The following is a 17,784-nucleotide window of genomic DNA, read 5'->3' as shown; positions in this document are numbered from 1 at the left end:
GAAGATTGATAGTTAAATACAAAGTAATTTGGAGAAAGAGGGAAATATTAGCGACAAGGGAAACTAGGATAGGTCTACAACTTTTGAAACCTTTTGGAGTTTAGTTTCTGAGTCTCCTACTGTGTCATCAACCACCCTACGTGCTAGGAATACAATATAGACAAATTTAGATAATACACAGTTTAAGTTGCATAAATATTTAGAAAAGACTAAACTTTAATTAGACTTTGATGTTTTATGGTAATATGCATTTTGCTTAGTTTTACCTGTACTGATATTTTATAGGTCTATATATTACCATGTTTCTCAATACTAAAATAAATCTGTAATCATATCAATTAGGGATTTCCTTTTTATGAAAAAGACTGCACCTCAGCCATGCTTGCATAGCCTGTACAACTGTTATCCATATCCTCCACAGAGGTTCCACTCATGGGGTTCACTCACTGTGCTAAAGTCCCTCCTTTCTTCCTCCCACAACAGAAAGGTACCAGTGAGGCACTGTCACTGTCTCCTTGTGAACCCTAGCTCTTGCCAGCCCATTTCCTTTTACTCTTTAGTTCATCAGAGGCAGTAGAGTCATAATCTCATGTTACATTGAAGAGTAGGGCCTTTGCTCTCGTGGGAAGCTTGGAATCAGTAAAAGAGATTGTAATTTCCTAAAATCAAGCCAGCCCTCTTCCTTTCTTCTTCAATTCTGCAATTAGCTTACAGTCTGTCTGTATCCTAGATATGCATATTGTTGGATAAATATTTAGTGTGTCCATCCAAATAAATGCTGAAATCTAGGCATGAAACATTCTGCATTCACTTGGTCTTTCTTTCTTGGAAGAATACATAAGCCAGATCCTTTTCAGTAATTATAGCTCTTTCAGGAATTTCTGTGATGATTGGGGTCTTGAGGCAATCAGTACAATGACATGTGCAAATGCAAGGACATCTGGAAAATGTCACCATCTACAGGGAATCCTTTCTCAACCTGTACTATGCCCTGGATCTCTTCCACAATAGTGTGAATCCTTTATCAAACATAATGATGTTTGCTCTAAAAAGGTCATAGAACAGGCAAATTTTCATTGCTTCATCTTCCAAAGAATCTTAAACAATTTGATGTATGGGTGGTAGGCATCCTGCTATAAAAAATACTGTGTAGTAGCATTTTTTCTATCAAATCAATTTTGGGGGGATTTAGGGGATAGTGGTAACAAAAGGTAAATATGATGAAATTTTATATTCTCTATAGCTTTCAATTAATTTTGAAGACTGCTTTTTTTCCTACTAATATCTGTTACAGGTTTGGTTTTGATTAATGTATAGACTTCCTGTAGTCAGTAACAATAACATTGTAATGATGATCCAACTGGGAAAGACTTAGTTACCCTAATCAAAACAATAATCCACGGCAATTTCAAAGGATTTGTGAAAAAATGATATCTACCACTATAAAAAAGAACTGATGAACTCTGAGCGGAGACTGAAGCATACTTTTTTCACTTTCTTTTTCTTTTACAATGTGACTAATATGGAAATGTTTTGAATTACTTCACATGTACAATGGGTATCATGCTGCTTGTCTTCTTAATAAGGAGGGGAGTGAATGTTAAGTTTTGGGTAGAAATGAGAGTAGACACACATATGGCCGCAGATAGTAAAATTATCAAGCTTTTTTCAGCAATAAGGAGGTTTGAACTTTTTTCCCCCCAAATACATCTGACATCTTTCTCTCCTTCAGATTTCTTGTATATTTAGTCCCTCAATGTTTTCACAATATCTATGTATCTACATATGCATACACATATGTATCTTTATGTGTATATACATACACACATTATTTGTGTGTGTGCCCAGCTTTATTCTCTTCAGTGCTAAAACACTTCTCGTAGTCTCAGATACCATTATGTTACAATACAAATATGGTTATTGTTCTACTATTCTTGATAAACAAAAAGTTACCTATATTTAAAAAATCTTTTCCATTTTTCTTCTGTTTATAGCCCTTCCATTTTCGTCATCAAATGCCCATTAGATGACTTTGCTTAGCTGGATATAGTGCTAAGCTTTCTTAAAACTGGTTTTTCGTTACTTTTGGCTTCCTAAGATGATGCTGATCACATCTGCACAACCTTCTGAGATTTTACAGAAGAGCTTATATTCTAACCCAGTGCTGCTATCACTTCATCATTTTTCCCTCCTTCCCTAGATGTCCTCCAAGACTTCATGATTTCCAGAAACTCACTACAGCATCCCCATTCTCAAAATCACTCACTCCTCTCTCTGACCAGACCTCTTCTCTGATTCTCTGCTATTTAAGAAGAGCTCTCATGGAATTCACCTGATTATTTTCCTTGCAGTTAACTTCTTGAACTTTGTAATCTCCAGAAATTTACCACACAGCAAGATGAAATCAACTCTGAAACTGTGGGAAGCCATCAAGCCCATGCGATCTGACATGGTCACATGTGAGTTCCAGAGTTACAAAGTGACTTTCTGGAAAAATAAGGCACCCACAGAGCCCCCTCTGTGTGATTTCTCTCTCTTAATGGAATTGTTATGATTATTTTTCCCTTCCCAATACGGGAGAAATGAATTAAAAGCAAAGACTTATAGAATAAACATATATCCCACCTTAATCCCCCCAGATTATTACCCTAAAAGATTACATTCATAGGATTAGAACCTAAAGATCACCCATTACCCCACTCCTTTCCCTCACCACAGAGTTACATTCACTCCCATTACAAGCCAGGCAAGACAAGAACATCAATCACCTTCAAGCCCAGGTTGACAGGACACACTTCGCTGGTTTGTTGTTATGTTACAATATCCAGAGCAACATCTCCAATTACCCGAGTGAAACACAAGAAAAATGTGACTTGTAAATTGAGGAAAACTCCAAAGCTGGTCTGTCATTAAATTGCCCTCTAACCATGTACCTAGCTATGAAATGTTTTGTTATCCATCTCCTAAGTAATTGTGACTGATTGTGAAAGCTGACCAAAAGTAACAATGATTCTTCTAGGTCAGGGAGAACTAACCTCAAGATCACCCTGTTTATGTCATTCATCTATAGCAACAATGTTTCATTGACTATCTCCTTAGGCTACGTGTCTGTTGTTAAGTTCCATGGAAACACATATGTAGAAAATTGATTGTGTGCCAAAGAAGTATGTAATCACCAGTCTATATAATAAATGAACCTCCATGCTATGGCAGAACACTGTGTAATGCCTATGCACATGGGCCTGAGCACACAGTGTCTCCCATCTCCACTACTTGACTGGATCATCACATTTAGACGGAGTACACCCTCACCCTCAGACTGATGGACAGCTATCAAAGTGAAACTTGTACCTCCTCAGATCATTTCTCTCCCAGATGCAGAACTTCATCATGCCCCTTCACTGGTGACCTCTCTCCATCCTCCTGATTTTCATCTTTCTTTTAAGTATTGACTTCCACCATTAGAGTTCCTTGAAGGCAAGGACTATCTTATGCCTTTCCTTATATCTCCCAGGGCTTATCACAATGCCTGACACATAGTAGGCATAACTAGATACTGACTCAAACTCTGCCACTCCTATTGGCAAAAATCATCAATTGTCAAGTAAGTCAGATGTTGGCTAAGTTACTTTGGAGTTTCTCTAATCTCTTTGTTCTGGCAATTAATTCATATTGGTTAAACCTCTAGAGGAAGCCCCTATTTAAAATTTTGTATTATCTAAATTGGTCTATAAGATGTTCCATGCAAATAAGCACTTAAAAGATTTTACGATAAAGAAGTAGCATCGTTAAGTATGTTTTCCTAACAGGACATTTCAGAATTAACAGAACCTTTAGTTTCTGTCGTATTTTATTCCATTTCATTATATCAAATGTAAATTTGTCTCTCTATAACTTCCACTCACTATTACTTGGTCCTTTATGACAAGAAGTTGAACAAATCTAAACTCTCTCTTTCATAGTATCCATTCAAAATTTTGAAGAGAGCCACTCCATGTTGCTTCTAAAACATCTTTCCAAGCTAAACAAGCAGATCCCTGATTCTTTCAAACAATCATTAATTCTTTCAACCAATCATTAAGTGCATCAGCCCCTCACCATCCTGGTGTTCAATCTCTGAGCAATGTCCTTCTTAAAACTAAGAACCCCAAGGTTAACAGATTCCTCCAGATGCAGGCTGATGCAGGCATGGTATACTAGAAGTATCATTTCCCTTTATCTAGCAACTATAGTTCTCTCTCAGTATAAGACTGAAGTCAAGTAAAACTCATATTAAATCTTTTCTATATGAACTGCTGTCTAGTCCCACTTTCCCTAAGCAGGTGATTCTTTGAATACAAATAAAAGATTTTATATTAAATTTACATTAAATTCTATTAAAATACATATTTTTTAAAAAACCCTTATAATCAATACTAAGTATCACTGCCAATGCAGAAGAGTGGTATGGTCTAGGCACCTGGGTTAATGACTTATCCAGAGTCACTTGGGAATTCGTGTATGAGACTGTATCTGAACCTGAGATCTGGATCTCCAGGACTCTCTACTGAGATGCCTAGCTGGTCCAAAATGCATCTTGATTAGATTTGGTCTGCCACTCACTCTGGCTGATCAAGGTCTTTTTGCCTCCTGATTTGTTATTTATTATCCCTCTCTTTTTCATGCTCTTTGCAAATTTGATAAAAATGGAATCTTTGCTTTCATACAACTCACTGGCAAAAATGTTTGACTACACAAGGTCAACTCTACACATGCATGTCCATGCATGCACACACATGCATATGTGCATACTTTATCCTGAAATAGATTTAAAGGATTATTTAAATTATCTTTATAATTTTACTTATGAAATATTTTTCTTTACCAGAATCAGATAAAACGCCGTCCTTTCCCAGACTTTTCTTCTCAAGGCTATTCAAAATGAAGTCTTCTTGAAAAACATGAAGTAGCTGTGTCTTTCTGCCACGCTGAAGTATATAAAAAAGTAACAATATAAGTTGTCATATAAGTCATTCACCTAAACTGTAGTCAGAAAAAAATGTCAACTTACAAGTTCAGTAATGGGATCTAATTCAATAATGCATCCTGGTCTTGCTGTTGATTGTTGACTCACAATGTTAAACACCTCGCCAACATATTTCTGTTTTAAAAAAATATATGTTTTCTTAACTTGATTGCATAGTTCATTAGAATTATCAATATTTATTTATTTAAAAAACCTGTTAACAGGGGTAAAAAATTGCATTTTATTTAGTTTTGTAGGTAGTCAACTAACAAACTTGTAAAGTTCCTTCTAAGATTCTAGTCCTCAGCAAGAAGAGTTCACAAGCACAACATGATATATTAGAATCAATTAATTAACGATGCTTATTAGTTCTATTGAGGGAAAATTATTTCATATGCCTAGTATATAAATTTGACTCAATGACAAAAAAAAGTTTCTGACATCAATCAGTGTTTGTAAAATATAGTAGACCTTTGAAAATGAATTGAACTTTAAACTGTAATTATGAAACATGGTAGACCTTTTGGAAACCTGTTCTTTTCTAGCAATAAAAGATTTTTTTTTTTAAGGTTAAAGGCAGTCAAGTGTAACAGAGAACTCAGTTAGGAAGTCTTGCAGTTCCAAGTCATATTTCTAACATATATTGAATCTATGTAAAAAGGCAAATAATACTTAATTTCTTAATGTCTCAGAGGCAACTATAAAACTACAAGATGCAGAAGAATTTCTGTTCTGCCTTGGTAAAAAGTGTCCTTGATGAAAGTTGCTTACAATGATGAAATCCCAAGTAAGATGAAAAAATAAAGATTATTTTAAGATGGTATTTTAAAGATGGTATACAAAGGGAAAAGGAGGACACAAAAGAGCATGACAACAAAAAAAGGAACCAAGTATTTTTATGGTATATTTATGGTATATGCTATGAACATCATTCTAAAAGATTATATATAATGCATTAAATATCAATATAAAAATAGCTACTTAATGAATTAATAAACATCAAGTAAGCATTTACTTGATGTTAGGCATTAGAAGATACATGACCTAAGTAAATCCGGGATATATACAAAATAAATACAAAGAGATTTTGAGGTTGAGTAGAATAAAAACTAGATTTTAAAAAAAGCTTTAAAGTAAGTATGTTATATCTAATCATTTTAAATTTCTATACTTAATTGAAATTAAAAATTCAAATAGGCTTACCAAAAAAAATTCATTTTCTTCTATGTTCCAGGTATTCATTACATAAAAACATGTTATTTTTATAATTTTAATTTGTGCATCTAATAATTTCAGATTAAAAATCAAATCAATTTTATAAGATTTACATATGATCTGTAATACCCAGTGGAATTGCGTGCCAGCTACAGGAAGGGGTAGGTAGAGGAGGGAGGGAAAGAATATGATTCTTGTAACCAAGGAATAATGTTCTAAATTGACTAAATAAATTTTTCAACAAAAAAAAAAAGATGGAACAGGAAAAAAAGATTTACATATGCTCATTTCACTTACAGAAATTTCGGGGTTGGATAACTCATATAAAAGTTTTTTGGCATCAGTGACAGCTTCATATAATCTCAAATATTGTCCATCACTTGCCACAAAGCAAGCACTAGGAGAGTTGCAATAAGCACCTAAAAAGATTGAACATTTTACATTTAGCAATTTAAAGACAGTATTTGAATTCTCCATCAACTTGAATAAAAATGAAAGCAACAAGATGCTTACCTAGGCAGTAACTAGGTATGAGGGTAGGCAGCCATGCCACATTGGAAAAGGCCGAAACATGAAGAGAATTAATCCTTGCAAGTTCTGAAACACCTCCAGAAAAAGACAATGGCCCAACTGGATCAACCCTCCAAAGAATAAGTTCACTATAAACTGCGTTGGGATCCTGAAACGCTCCATCTACAGAACTTCTACTCTGTTCTCCTAATGACGTTTCCTCAGAGTTTAAAGCATCGTAAGACTGTTTCGGATTGTCAGTGTCTGGTGTCCGTAATGCATTATGATGGGATGTAGTTAGTAGCAATGGTAATACTGAATGGCAAGCTAAGTCATTAAGATGAAAGCGATGACCACAATATCTAGATTTATGGGAAATACTGAGCACTGTAGAAAAAGCAGATTCTTCTGCAAAGCTGACTAACCACTGGTTCAAAGATCCATCTGCATGCTTTGAAATCATCATTACATTAGGAGTAAAGATACTCAATTTTAAACTATTGGTTGATTTACTGTGACCAGAAGAGATGAGCATTGATGTAGAGCGTGTGAGGCCAGAGGGCTTTTGTTTGCCTTGCTGAATAGCTAGGTCAACATTCTTGGTACAAGCATACATCACTATACTTCTGCACAGAGAATTTGCATCACCCGTAGGGAAAGCTACTGGAATTCTGGAAACAAATGACACCTAGATTTAAAAAAAATACACATTATAATATGTAAAGGAATAAAAAGCAGAATTACCGTTAAGTAACACTAAAAAACAAAGTAGCATCCCAGCTGAAATGAAAACCAGTACCTGCACCTGGCGAAACATACCAGGCTGGTATTCATCCAGCCAATCCACATGCCAAACCAGCAAAGAACCATCCACAGGATGAATACTGAAAAGCATGTCTGCATTTTTACTCCATTCAGACAGAAGAACTTCAATCTGATGATCAATAATAGCAGACGGTAAGGGGACACAGCCTGAATTGAGTTCGTTTTTTTCACTACTCAACTCCCTCTTTTCAGGAATTGCTTTCAGATCATCACCACCATCATCTGTTTCTGATAGAAAAAAGTGCTAATTAGTTAAGTAAATAGAATTAAGTAATAAAATCAAGAAGAATCACTAGAAAGGCAATAAAGTTTAAGTTAGTGTCTAGGTTTCAAAAATAAAAAATTTTAAAAGAAAACATTTAGGGGATATACAGCACTCTAGGACACTCTTATAAAATATTTTAAAGCTTAATTTTAATAAGTTTACCATTTTAAAGTTGTAGTCATTAGTTCTAAAAATGTTTCTAAAACTGCCAAATTATAACCACTAGTCTTGACCCAAATTTAGCCAAGAAAGGATATTAACATGAAATCTGAAGCCTTTTCAGATATTAAAATAATCTGATGGAAAGTGAATCAATGTGTGATTTCATTTCAGTTGCTATACAGATTCACTAAAACTGACAAGTGACATCTTGTTATTCTAATAATTAGTGCTTATGATCTTCAATTACAATTACTATTTCATCTATTCCTCTGCAAAGATAAGTGGTGATTTTTCAAAAAAACAAGAGTTTTTAAAACTCAAAATCAACATACGTAATATAGCAAGAACTTAAGAAAATCTTCAAAATTTCAGTGTTATGGGCAAGTCTTATTAAAATTTTCCTGAAACTAGGCAAGCAGTTAAGGAGGTTTTTTAAAATAAAATTTTATTGATGTTGAGGTAATTTCTAAATATATCTACAATTTATAGGCACAGCTCAGTGGATTGAGAGTCAGGTCTAGAGATGGAAGGTCCTAGGTTCAAATCTGGCCTCAAACACTTCCTAGCTGTGTGGCCCTGGGCAAGTCACTTAATACCCATTGCCTAGCCCTTACTGCTTTTCTGCCTTAGAATCAACACTAATTCTAAGACAGAAGGTAAAGGTTTTAGAAAAATGTCTATTTCTAAATAAAACTATTTTAAAAAATAAATCTGTAATAATTGGATGTACCATAGTTTCTGAATTTACCACAAGATGCACATTACTTTAAAACTTTTTATAGAAACATTAATACAACTCAAGGCAACAAAAAGTATAAGAAGGCATTGTGCTAGGTGCTAAGGATGTAAAATCAGAAATGAAAAATAATGCTTGTTCTCAGGAGTTTGCACTCTATTAGGAGATATAATTTGTAAACAGCTAAGTAATACAAGATGATTTGAGGAGACAGAATACTAACAGAAAGGATTAGTTAAAGATTTCATGTAGGAGGTAGCAACTGAGATGATCCTTGAAGAAAGCTAATAATAATAAGTAATAATAATAAATAATAATATTAATAAGTAGAGGTTAAGTGAGATGAAAGTATGCTCAAAATTCATTTTCCATCAGGTCTGCTAGGTTTACTCCAGAAATATTGTCGTCTTATCTCAAGCTGATCACCTAAAATCTCATCACCATGCACACTAGCTCAGTTCTTGATACTCAACACTTTCTTGGCCCTCTCAGCTACCTTTGAGATCTGGAGGTGTGCGAACAGTGCCATAAACTCTCCCCCCAAAGTCTTACTGTGTTCTATCAGCAGCACTACTCAGTTTCAATTCCATGGACAACATGCCCCAATTGGATACCCATTGATCCCCTCCCCATCTCTTCAGCTTACTTTTGTGAACTGTCTTCCCCTCTTTATAGTGTAAGCTCTCTGAAGGCAGGTACTGACTTTCCTTTTTTTAATTTGTTTTGCTGATTTAATGAAGTATAGCCTCTAAGACAGTCTTGTATTAGATAATAATGTGAAGTCTTAGGTTAGGGAAATAGCGAGTAAACTACATATGCCAGAACAAAGAAAATGAATGATAAAATAGGCTTACCCAGGCTACGTGTGAAGAGTAAATGTCCTGCTGATGAGTTTATTTTGTCCTTAAAATAATAGGGAAATTCTGAATATTTTCAAAAGGGTCCATGGTGACTGATGATATCATGGTGACATGGTATACCAGTTCCTAGGAGGTTATGTCAAAACCCCTTCGCCTTGCCAAAGTGAATCTCTCCACACTGACCTGGATCTTCTTCCCTCCTAAACTCCCAAGCAGATAACTTCCTCCATCATCTTCTTTTCAACTTTTCCCTACATAGTAACTCCTTCTTTGATGCCTTCAAACACACTCAGGTTTCCTTATTCTTAAAAAAGACTTTCACCAAAATCTACTACCCCTTAAAGCTATCCATCATCCTACGTTTCTCCTACTTTTCTAACTAAAACTCCCATAAAAAGATATCTATATTCCTTGCCTCCCTCTATCCTCTCACTAATTCCTCAAACTTTTGCAACGTTTTCAATTGAAGCTTTTCTCTGTAAAGTTACCAATGATCTTTTAATTTCCAGACATTTTTTCTTTAGTTCCTATCCTCCTTAACTTTTCTGCTACACTGTTGGCTTGCCATTTCCCCTTGGATTTTTTCGTCTCTCTGATCTTGCATGAGAATATAGTTACCTGATTCTCTTTTTACCTATCTTCCTAGTCTTCAGTCTTCTTTGCCAGTTCATCACCCATATTCAAAACCCCTCTGTGTGCTCTGACCCAAGTGCTCTATTCTTTTTTCGTTCTGTTGTCTAGGTCATCTCATGTAATACTAATATAATTATTACACCTAAGGAGATACTTCAGATATTTACATCTCCAGCCTCAGCCTTTCCCCTGAATTTCAGTTCGTCATCATCTATGCCTATTTAACATTTCAAACTAGAAGTCCTAAAGATATATCAAATTCAACATGTCCAAGACAGCACTCATTTTTTCCCTGAATCCTCCTCTCCTCCAAACTTCTCAATTTCTATCAAAGATACCATTATTCATCCAGTCTCTTAGTTTTTAATATCTGCATTATCCTTGAATCTTCCTCAACCCACATATCCAAATCATCACCAAATCTTGCTCTATCATCACAAATCCCTCTACTCAGTCACAACCTTAGTTTAGAAAATATCTCATTACCATTATCTGGATTATTGGAAGAGCTGTCTAAATTGGTCTCTCGGCCTCAAAACCTCCTTGAACCCAGCTGATCATACACAACCAAGTCAAAGTGATTTTTTCTTATTTCCCTTTCTTACACATCCCTACTCAAAATGCTAGAATTAAATAAAAAAAACTCTTCTGTTTAACTTTTAATGCCTTTTACACCCTGGCCCCAATCAACCTTTCCAGTTTCACTGCACATTCCTTTAGTACCATAGAATCTAGGCAAACTGACTGCTTCTGTTTCTTATTAATATATATATATATATATAATATATATATATTGTGTGTGTGTGTGTGTGTGTGTCTGTAATCCATTGTACTAACTTTCTTCTTTGCCTGGAATAAACTTCCTTCTCCCTTCCACCTCAGAGAATCCCTCTCTTCTTTCAAGTCTCAGGTCAAACACCACTTTATATAAGAGTCTTTTCTGATCTACTTTCACCAAAGTTGCTAGTAAGCTCCCTTCCTTATATGTGTTTATGTTAATTATCGTTATCTTTATATTTATGTTAGTCATTGTTATCTCTTCCCTTAGGACATAAGCTCCTAGAGTGTAGGAATTGTTTCATTCTTTATATTTGTATTCCTAATGTCTGATAAGGCACATAAGAAGCACTTAATAAGTGCTGATTGACTGTAGTTATATGATTGCTTAAGAAGATCTAGCAGCTGAAGAGAAGATGGTTTGGAAATAAAAGAGACTAGAATCAGGAAGACCAATGAAGAAGCAATTTCTATTGTTTGGCAAGAGGTAAGAAGTGCCTGATTCAGGGGAATGTGACCAGGTGAGTGAAGAGAAGTAGATGAATGTGAATAGCTGTGATGCAGAATCAATGAAATTTGGCAACTGAATGGATATGGAACTTAAAGATATGGGTCAAGGAAGACTTGAAGACAGTAAGTATAGTGATCTACTGAGGAGACCTAGATAAGTTTAGAGGAAGGATATATTTAAGAAGAATGGTAATAAATTCTGTTTGGCTATGTTGAATGAGAAGATTGGTTATCTAAGCGGTGATGAGACTAAAGTTTAGGAGTGTTTAGGATTAGATATATAGAATTGAGAACCAAGAATCATATGTCCCAGGGGTAACTGAATCCATGGAAGTTGAGATCACAAAGAAAGGGTGTAGAGATGATGAGAAATTTCGGGAAAAAACCTTGGAAGATATTCATAGCTATGGTCAAGGACTGGCATGTATGGTCTGGTCAGAGAAGCAAGAAAGAATAGTTACACAGGAACAAAAAAAGGAAGTAGTATCAAACTAGTAAACTGGAGGAGGGAGTAGTCAATAGTACTCTAAGCTAAAGAGAGGTCAAGAAGGATAAGAAATGAAAGAAAGCTATAGAAATCATGCCAGGCACACATTGATTATTAGGCTAGTTTTTTAAGGCCTTAAAACATTACAAGTATAAAGATAGTGGGAAAATTAATTTTTTTTTTGGAGGTGGATGAAAATTCCAGTTTCTATTTTCCTGAAGGCAAAATCTATCTTATAATTCTTTGTATTTCATATAATATCATATACAGTACCTTGAGATACAGTAGCATATAAATATACAATTCCTTAGGTTACAAAAACATATATATGTATTGAAGAACTACTTGATTTGCATTGAACTATTTTAGATATTCTTTTTTTTTCTTTAAACCATTACCTTCATCAGATTTTCCATCCATTTGATTAGATTCTTCCACACTGACATCTGAAGGTGGTTGTTCAAAACTCTTTCGAAGCTGCTGTAAAAAGACTTCCATGGATAAAGTAAAATGCAATTCTTTATTGTTGAGCCAGTGTACAACAAAAGGCCCACTCTTTTCTTCATTTTCGCCAAGGCTGAGAGATGTAATAGAAGGAAGTAAAGGAATGTCTAAAAAAGAAAAAAATGGCAAAAAAACAATTATTTGCTACCTGATCACATGAAACAATTAAGCTTCATACTTTTGGCATTGTTATAAAAAGACTAGCCAAAGGTTTAAAATAAATGTAACATACATACAGGCCCCTCCACATGTTCTGTCACAATCTATAATAAGTAGTTAGATAAGTGGTTATTTTAATATGTCTATAACAGAAAAGTTAAAATCACACAGCCAACTTTATCTTGTCTAATTTATGATACATTTTATTTCTCTGACAAGTCATCTGAAAGATATGACATGTTTAACAATCTTATATAAATTAAGGCAACCGTTATAATTAAAGAGTATATTTAGATATTTTCAAATAAGAGTTCAAGAAATTATACAAAACAAACATTATCTACTCTATGATGCAAAAATGTAATTTTTCATCCTCAAAGAGATTTTAGTTAATAGATAATGATTTATTTGATGTAAACAGGCTTCAAACCTTCCCACAGGCCTCAACTGAAATCCAATACCCACAGTAAATTTAACAACAAAACCCATGTTTTTACCAGGTTCAGACTCCTCCCTCGCTCACCAAACTGTATTGGGGTATTTGGGGAGGTGTAATTGTATGAGATTCGATGTGTACTTTGGGCCAGTAACAGGTTGTCCACAGTGGGTGGGAGAGCCAAATAGTCAGCCTGGACCAGACAGAGCCTGGTCTGGGACCAGTCAGTACACAGATAACAACAACAGTAACGGGGAGTGTATTTTATTTTTAAAAGGGAAAGGTTAAGAAAGTGTTAAATTTATGGTTGGACTGAAATCCCTAACACTGAGATGACTAAGTAACCCAAAATCGAAAGCCTATGCATGAAGAATCTTCTTAAGAGTTGATTTTTCTAAACTATCTCCACGATACGCTAAGCTGTAAACCCAGTCACTGTCTATCTATTCTGCCCTAAACCCTGGCTTGGTGTTATTAGAAATAATGATCAATAACAGATCAGGGAGGGATCTAGGGAAAGATCCTAAATCCAGATGGACTTAGATCTCAGCTTACAGACAGCTGGATGTTGACACAGGACAGAGTCAGCTTCTTCAAATCTTCTTCCTGCCACACAGCACAAAATAGCAGCAATAGGCAACAACAAAGGATTGGGTCAAACTCCCAGGACTTGGCATCTACACCCTCCAGGATCAAATCCAGAGAGAGACAGTCTACCCAATAGTCTCTGAGTTTTTCAGCTTCACCCCTTGCAGCATTCCAGAATCTTTCTTCTGGCATGAGAATCTTCTCATGCCACTGTATTCTGCACCCCTAAACTTATCTCTTCCTTATAACATAGTCAAACATTTTCCTTCAGAGCAGTTAATATTAGAGGGGCTATAGGAATATAGGCATACTCTTAGAGCAGGGAAATGATCTAACCACAGTACAAAGTAATCTGGAATTACGCAAGTAAAGTAACTAAAATATTCACAACTATTTTCCTAGGCATATACCTACCCCCAAGAAGTTAAAAACAGGAAGATAGTTCTCATCCATACCTATATTTAAAGCAACCTTTTCTGTGGCAGCAAAGAAGTAGTTGCCCATCCACTGAGTAGGACTGATTAAAACATAATGATTATATAAATGCCACAGAATATGAATTTGAAGAATTCAAACAAACATAACATTAAATTTTATAAACTGACAAAAATAAAGTTAAGATCAAGGAATGCAATATGCATAGTAACTAAAAGTAAATGCAAAGAACGCCAACAAAACAAAATTGAATGGATAATTACAATGGCCAAATTTGTCCAGAAGAAAACAAGAGAAAATGCACCTACTGCCCTTTGTTGGAGAGGCAGGAGGGTTGTGGGCAGGAAACACTGTACATGCCAAAAGCCATAGGTGATTTTTTTTTTGCTAATATTTGTTATTATCCTTTCCTTTTCTGCTACAAGGATGTCTTGTTGGGGAGAGAATGGGAAATGATATATTAAAAGTGTAAATGATGTAAAAACTAAAGATTATAAAATTTAAAAAAAGAAGTCCTGGAGAAAAGACACTTCAAATCAAAAAAAGTCCCTGATTACTTGAGAGCAAATTGGTAGTTTGTGCTACAAAACTGACTTGGAATACCATAATCCCTACTGCATTTCTATATTTTTGAAAGTAGCATGACTAATAAAACATGAATTTTTAAAACATCTTCCCTTAATGCATTTAGTGTTAATTCTTGAACTTCTTCAAAGACATGATTGCCTTCTGTTTATATTTTAATAAATAGCTATTTCTTCTATAAAATTCTACTCTACTGACTCATCTTGGTCATATTTTCATAAAGGTATATATACATTCCTTTATTTGACTCATCTTGAAGTACAGGTCACACTGGGTTCTTCACAATTTATACTAACAGAATATGGATTCTAGAAGTTTCTATTTGGCCTAGCACAAAGAATGGGAGATTTTAATTAAGAAGACCTGCATTCAAATCTTGGCTTTGTCATTTACATTTCTGCAAGTCACATGATCACTCAGCTTCACTTTCTTTATCTGAATGAGGGGGTTGCTTTAAATAACGTCTACTATTATTTCTGATCTAAATCTGTGATCCTACATATAAAATTCTGTCTCACCAACAGACTATACCGATTTTCTGATGAACAGCCACATGGTAATGAATTATTTCATCATGCCAAACCTATGAAACAAAACAAAATGCAAAATGTCCCTTGGCCCTGTACAGTCACATTCTACTAGTGTAGTCTACTCTACTGGTGCAGAGTGGTGGAAAGGGCAATTTTTCATATGAACTCAATAATCTCAATTTATTGCTCAATAATCAACAGACACATTACTGAAGGAAGTGAATCATATTAATCTTCTCACTATGGAGGAAACCATAAGACAGAAGAACCTATGGTTAAATGGAAAGATGATTCATAGGAAAGCTATCTCCTCATGCTTAAAATAAAAAATTCACATATTACCATCATTTGATCCTAGCTAAAACCCTAGAAAAAGTTGTATCAACTCATTCATTTTACTTCCTCTACTGTCACTCCTCCATTATGTTCAATACAGTACTGGACCTTACTAGTAATTGAAAACTGCCCTCTTTAAAGTTACTAATGATATCTTAATTGCCAAATCTGATGGCCATTTCTCAATACTCAAACTTCTTGACCTCTGTACAATATTTGACATTGCCAACTACCCTCTCTACCTACATATTATTTCCTTTCTGAGGTTTTGTAACACTTCTCTCTTGCTCCTCTTACTATGTCTGACCATTTATTCATACTCTAAACCTTTCACCAGCTAGAGTTCTATGTGTGATATTGGTTAAGTCACTTACACTCTCTAAATCTTCATTTTTTTTTATTTGTACCATGAAAAAGGTGAACTCAATGACTTCTAAGAACCTTTATAACTATAAATCTATGACCTTACAATCTAAGCTAATGATGCTCAGGTCTAAATAATTAGCTTTATAGCTGTTGCTGTTCTCCTAATATTATGTCCAACCGACATCACCAATTATCTATTGGATATTTCAAATCTGATGTTCCATAGTTTATTAGATTATGTACTCCATATGATAAAACCAGGGGATTCAGCTTACATAAAAAAAACTTTAAGTATTAAGCATATTAGAGAAATAAACATGATTGCATTGCTCACATGTGAAAAAAAGCAACAGCAGAAGAGATTACTTCAGACAACATGGCTGCAGTTAAAGATATCAGAAGAAGAAGAATGAGATGAAGACAGTTCAAGATAAAGACAAAGGAGAAGACAACATAGATGACAACAAAAAGGACAACTGAACTGTAACAGACATTGCAGAAAAAAAAATCAGCATAGATAAGAGGAACACACACTGATTATGGACATGAACTCTAAGATTTTTTTTTTTTTGCACCATTCTAACATTATAGACTTTCAGTATAGTTGCAAATCAACACTACATAGTAACAACACAAAGACATAAGACAGTAGCAGATGAGGTGACTTTAAAGATTTAGTAAGTATTCAATTCAAAATAACATACAAATATAGGATACATTTCTCACAAACTGCAACATCATAACGAGGTGATGAGTATTCACAGAAATAAATACAGATAAATCACCTTGGGAAAATAATAATAATTGTATATATTAAAATAATAAGATCTTCCCTTTATGTGTTCCTAAGAGATAAAATTAAGAAAACATATATATCTTTCTGAAGAAAATCTTTAAGGTTTCCTTAGATTATCTTAAGGGGCAAAGTTTATTTTCCTCCTGTAACATGTAAATAGTTTATATATAACATATACATAGCTATAGAAATTATATAGTTCTGTATATTCATATAGATGTGTATATAGTTAAATTATTACAAAGTTTTTATTTTTTTTAGTTTAATGTAGTTTTGTTTTTCTGTATTAATGATAGGATATGGTCTTAGCATAGTTTCGTTTGAATTGTTCAAATAGGATTTGTAAAATGAAGTTTGCTTGAGTTTTGCATAGTTATTATTTTAGATCGATTTTAGTTTTTTTGTAAAACATGTTAGTTTGTAACTATTTTAGTGTTTCCAAAGTTTTTCAAAAGTTTGCATTTTTTATTTTCCATTTTGAATTTCTGTAATTGTATGTTTTGCGCTTGCGTTTGTACAAATGCTTTCATTGATTGTTTTCATTGAAATTTTCATTTCTTTCACTTATATCCCTAGTCCAGGTTAGGATAGCTAAAGTGTAGCAATAAGAATAGGATAAAATAAGCATAAGATTAAGACTACTTTTAGGAGATACAATAATAATGTTAGGTACAGTTTTAGAGAGAGCATACAGGATTTTTCCTTTCTCCATATGCTTGAAGGGGGGAAATTGTAAGGATGATATTAGAAAATAAGTATTGTTTTATTAATTTAGGGATAAGAAGTAAAGTGGCTGCTTGAGACAAGAACTGGAGTTTGAAGCAGAGCTGAGAGAGCGTGTCAATTTCAGATGTGACAGTTACAACCATTTTCTGTGTCAGTTACTCTCTCTGGCAGTTGGCAGAGACACTCTCAGAGACTCTCTCGGGGCTGGAGGAGGGAACATCTTTGCCTCTCTCTGTCTGAGGGAAAGACCTGAAGGAGCTCAGAGTTTTCCTTTCCCAACTTGGGAAAACACTACTGAATACCTATTGTGGTTTCTGTAGATTGTTTAACTTTGAGAA

General features: G+C 34.5%; 1 protein-coding gene across 5 annotated transcripts in view; it reads right to left on the bottom strand.

The window, feature by feature from the left end:
- Positions 1 to 17,784, bottom strand: part of DMXL1 (Dmx like 1) — a 178,679-nt gene that overhangs the window by 100,868 nt on the left and 60,027 nt on the right. For 4 of the 5 annotated variants that reach the window (XM_007497841.3, XM_007497843.3, XM_001378346.4 and 1 more), the window contains exons 10-15: positions 12,384 to 12,596; positions 7,530 to 7,783; positions 6,734 to 7,418; positions 6,518 to 6,639; positions 5,051 to 5,140; positions 4,865 to 4,967 (exon numbers count right to left, since the gene is read on the bottom strand). In XM_007497841.3, coding sequence (XP_007497903.2) covers positions 4,865 to 4,967; positions 5,051 to 5,140; positions 6,518 to 6,639; positions 6,734 to 7,418; positions 7,530 to 7,783; positions 12,384 to 12,596 — 1,467 coding nt within the window. The remainder of the gene's footprint in view (positions 1 to 4,864; positions 4,968 to 5,050; positions 5,141 to 6,517; positions 6,640 to 6,733; positions 7,419 to 7,529; positions 7,784 to 12,383; positions 12,597 to 17,784) is intronic. The other variant, XM_056803948.1, reaches the window with a different exon arrangement.

This window comes from Monodelphis domestica, chromosome 7 (assembly GCF_027887165.1).
Source record: "Monodelphis domestica isolate mMonDom1 chromosome 7, mMonDom1.pri, whole genome shotgun sequence".
NCBI lineage: Eukaryota > Metazoa > Chordata > Mammalia > Didelphimorphia > Didelphidae > Monodelphis > Monodelphis domestica.
Note: the sequence above shows the minus strand (reverse complement) of the source record. Positions and strands in the feature narration are given on the sequence as shown.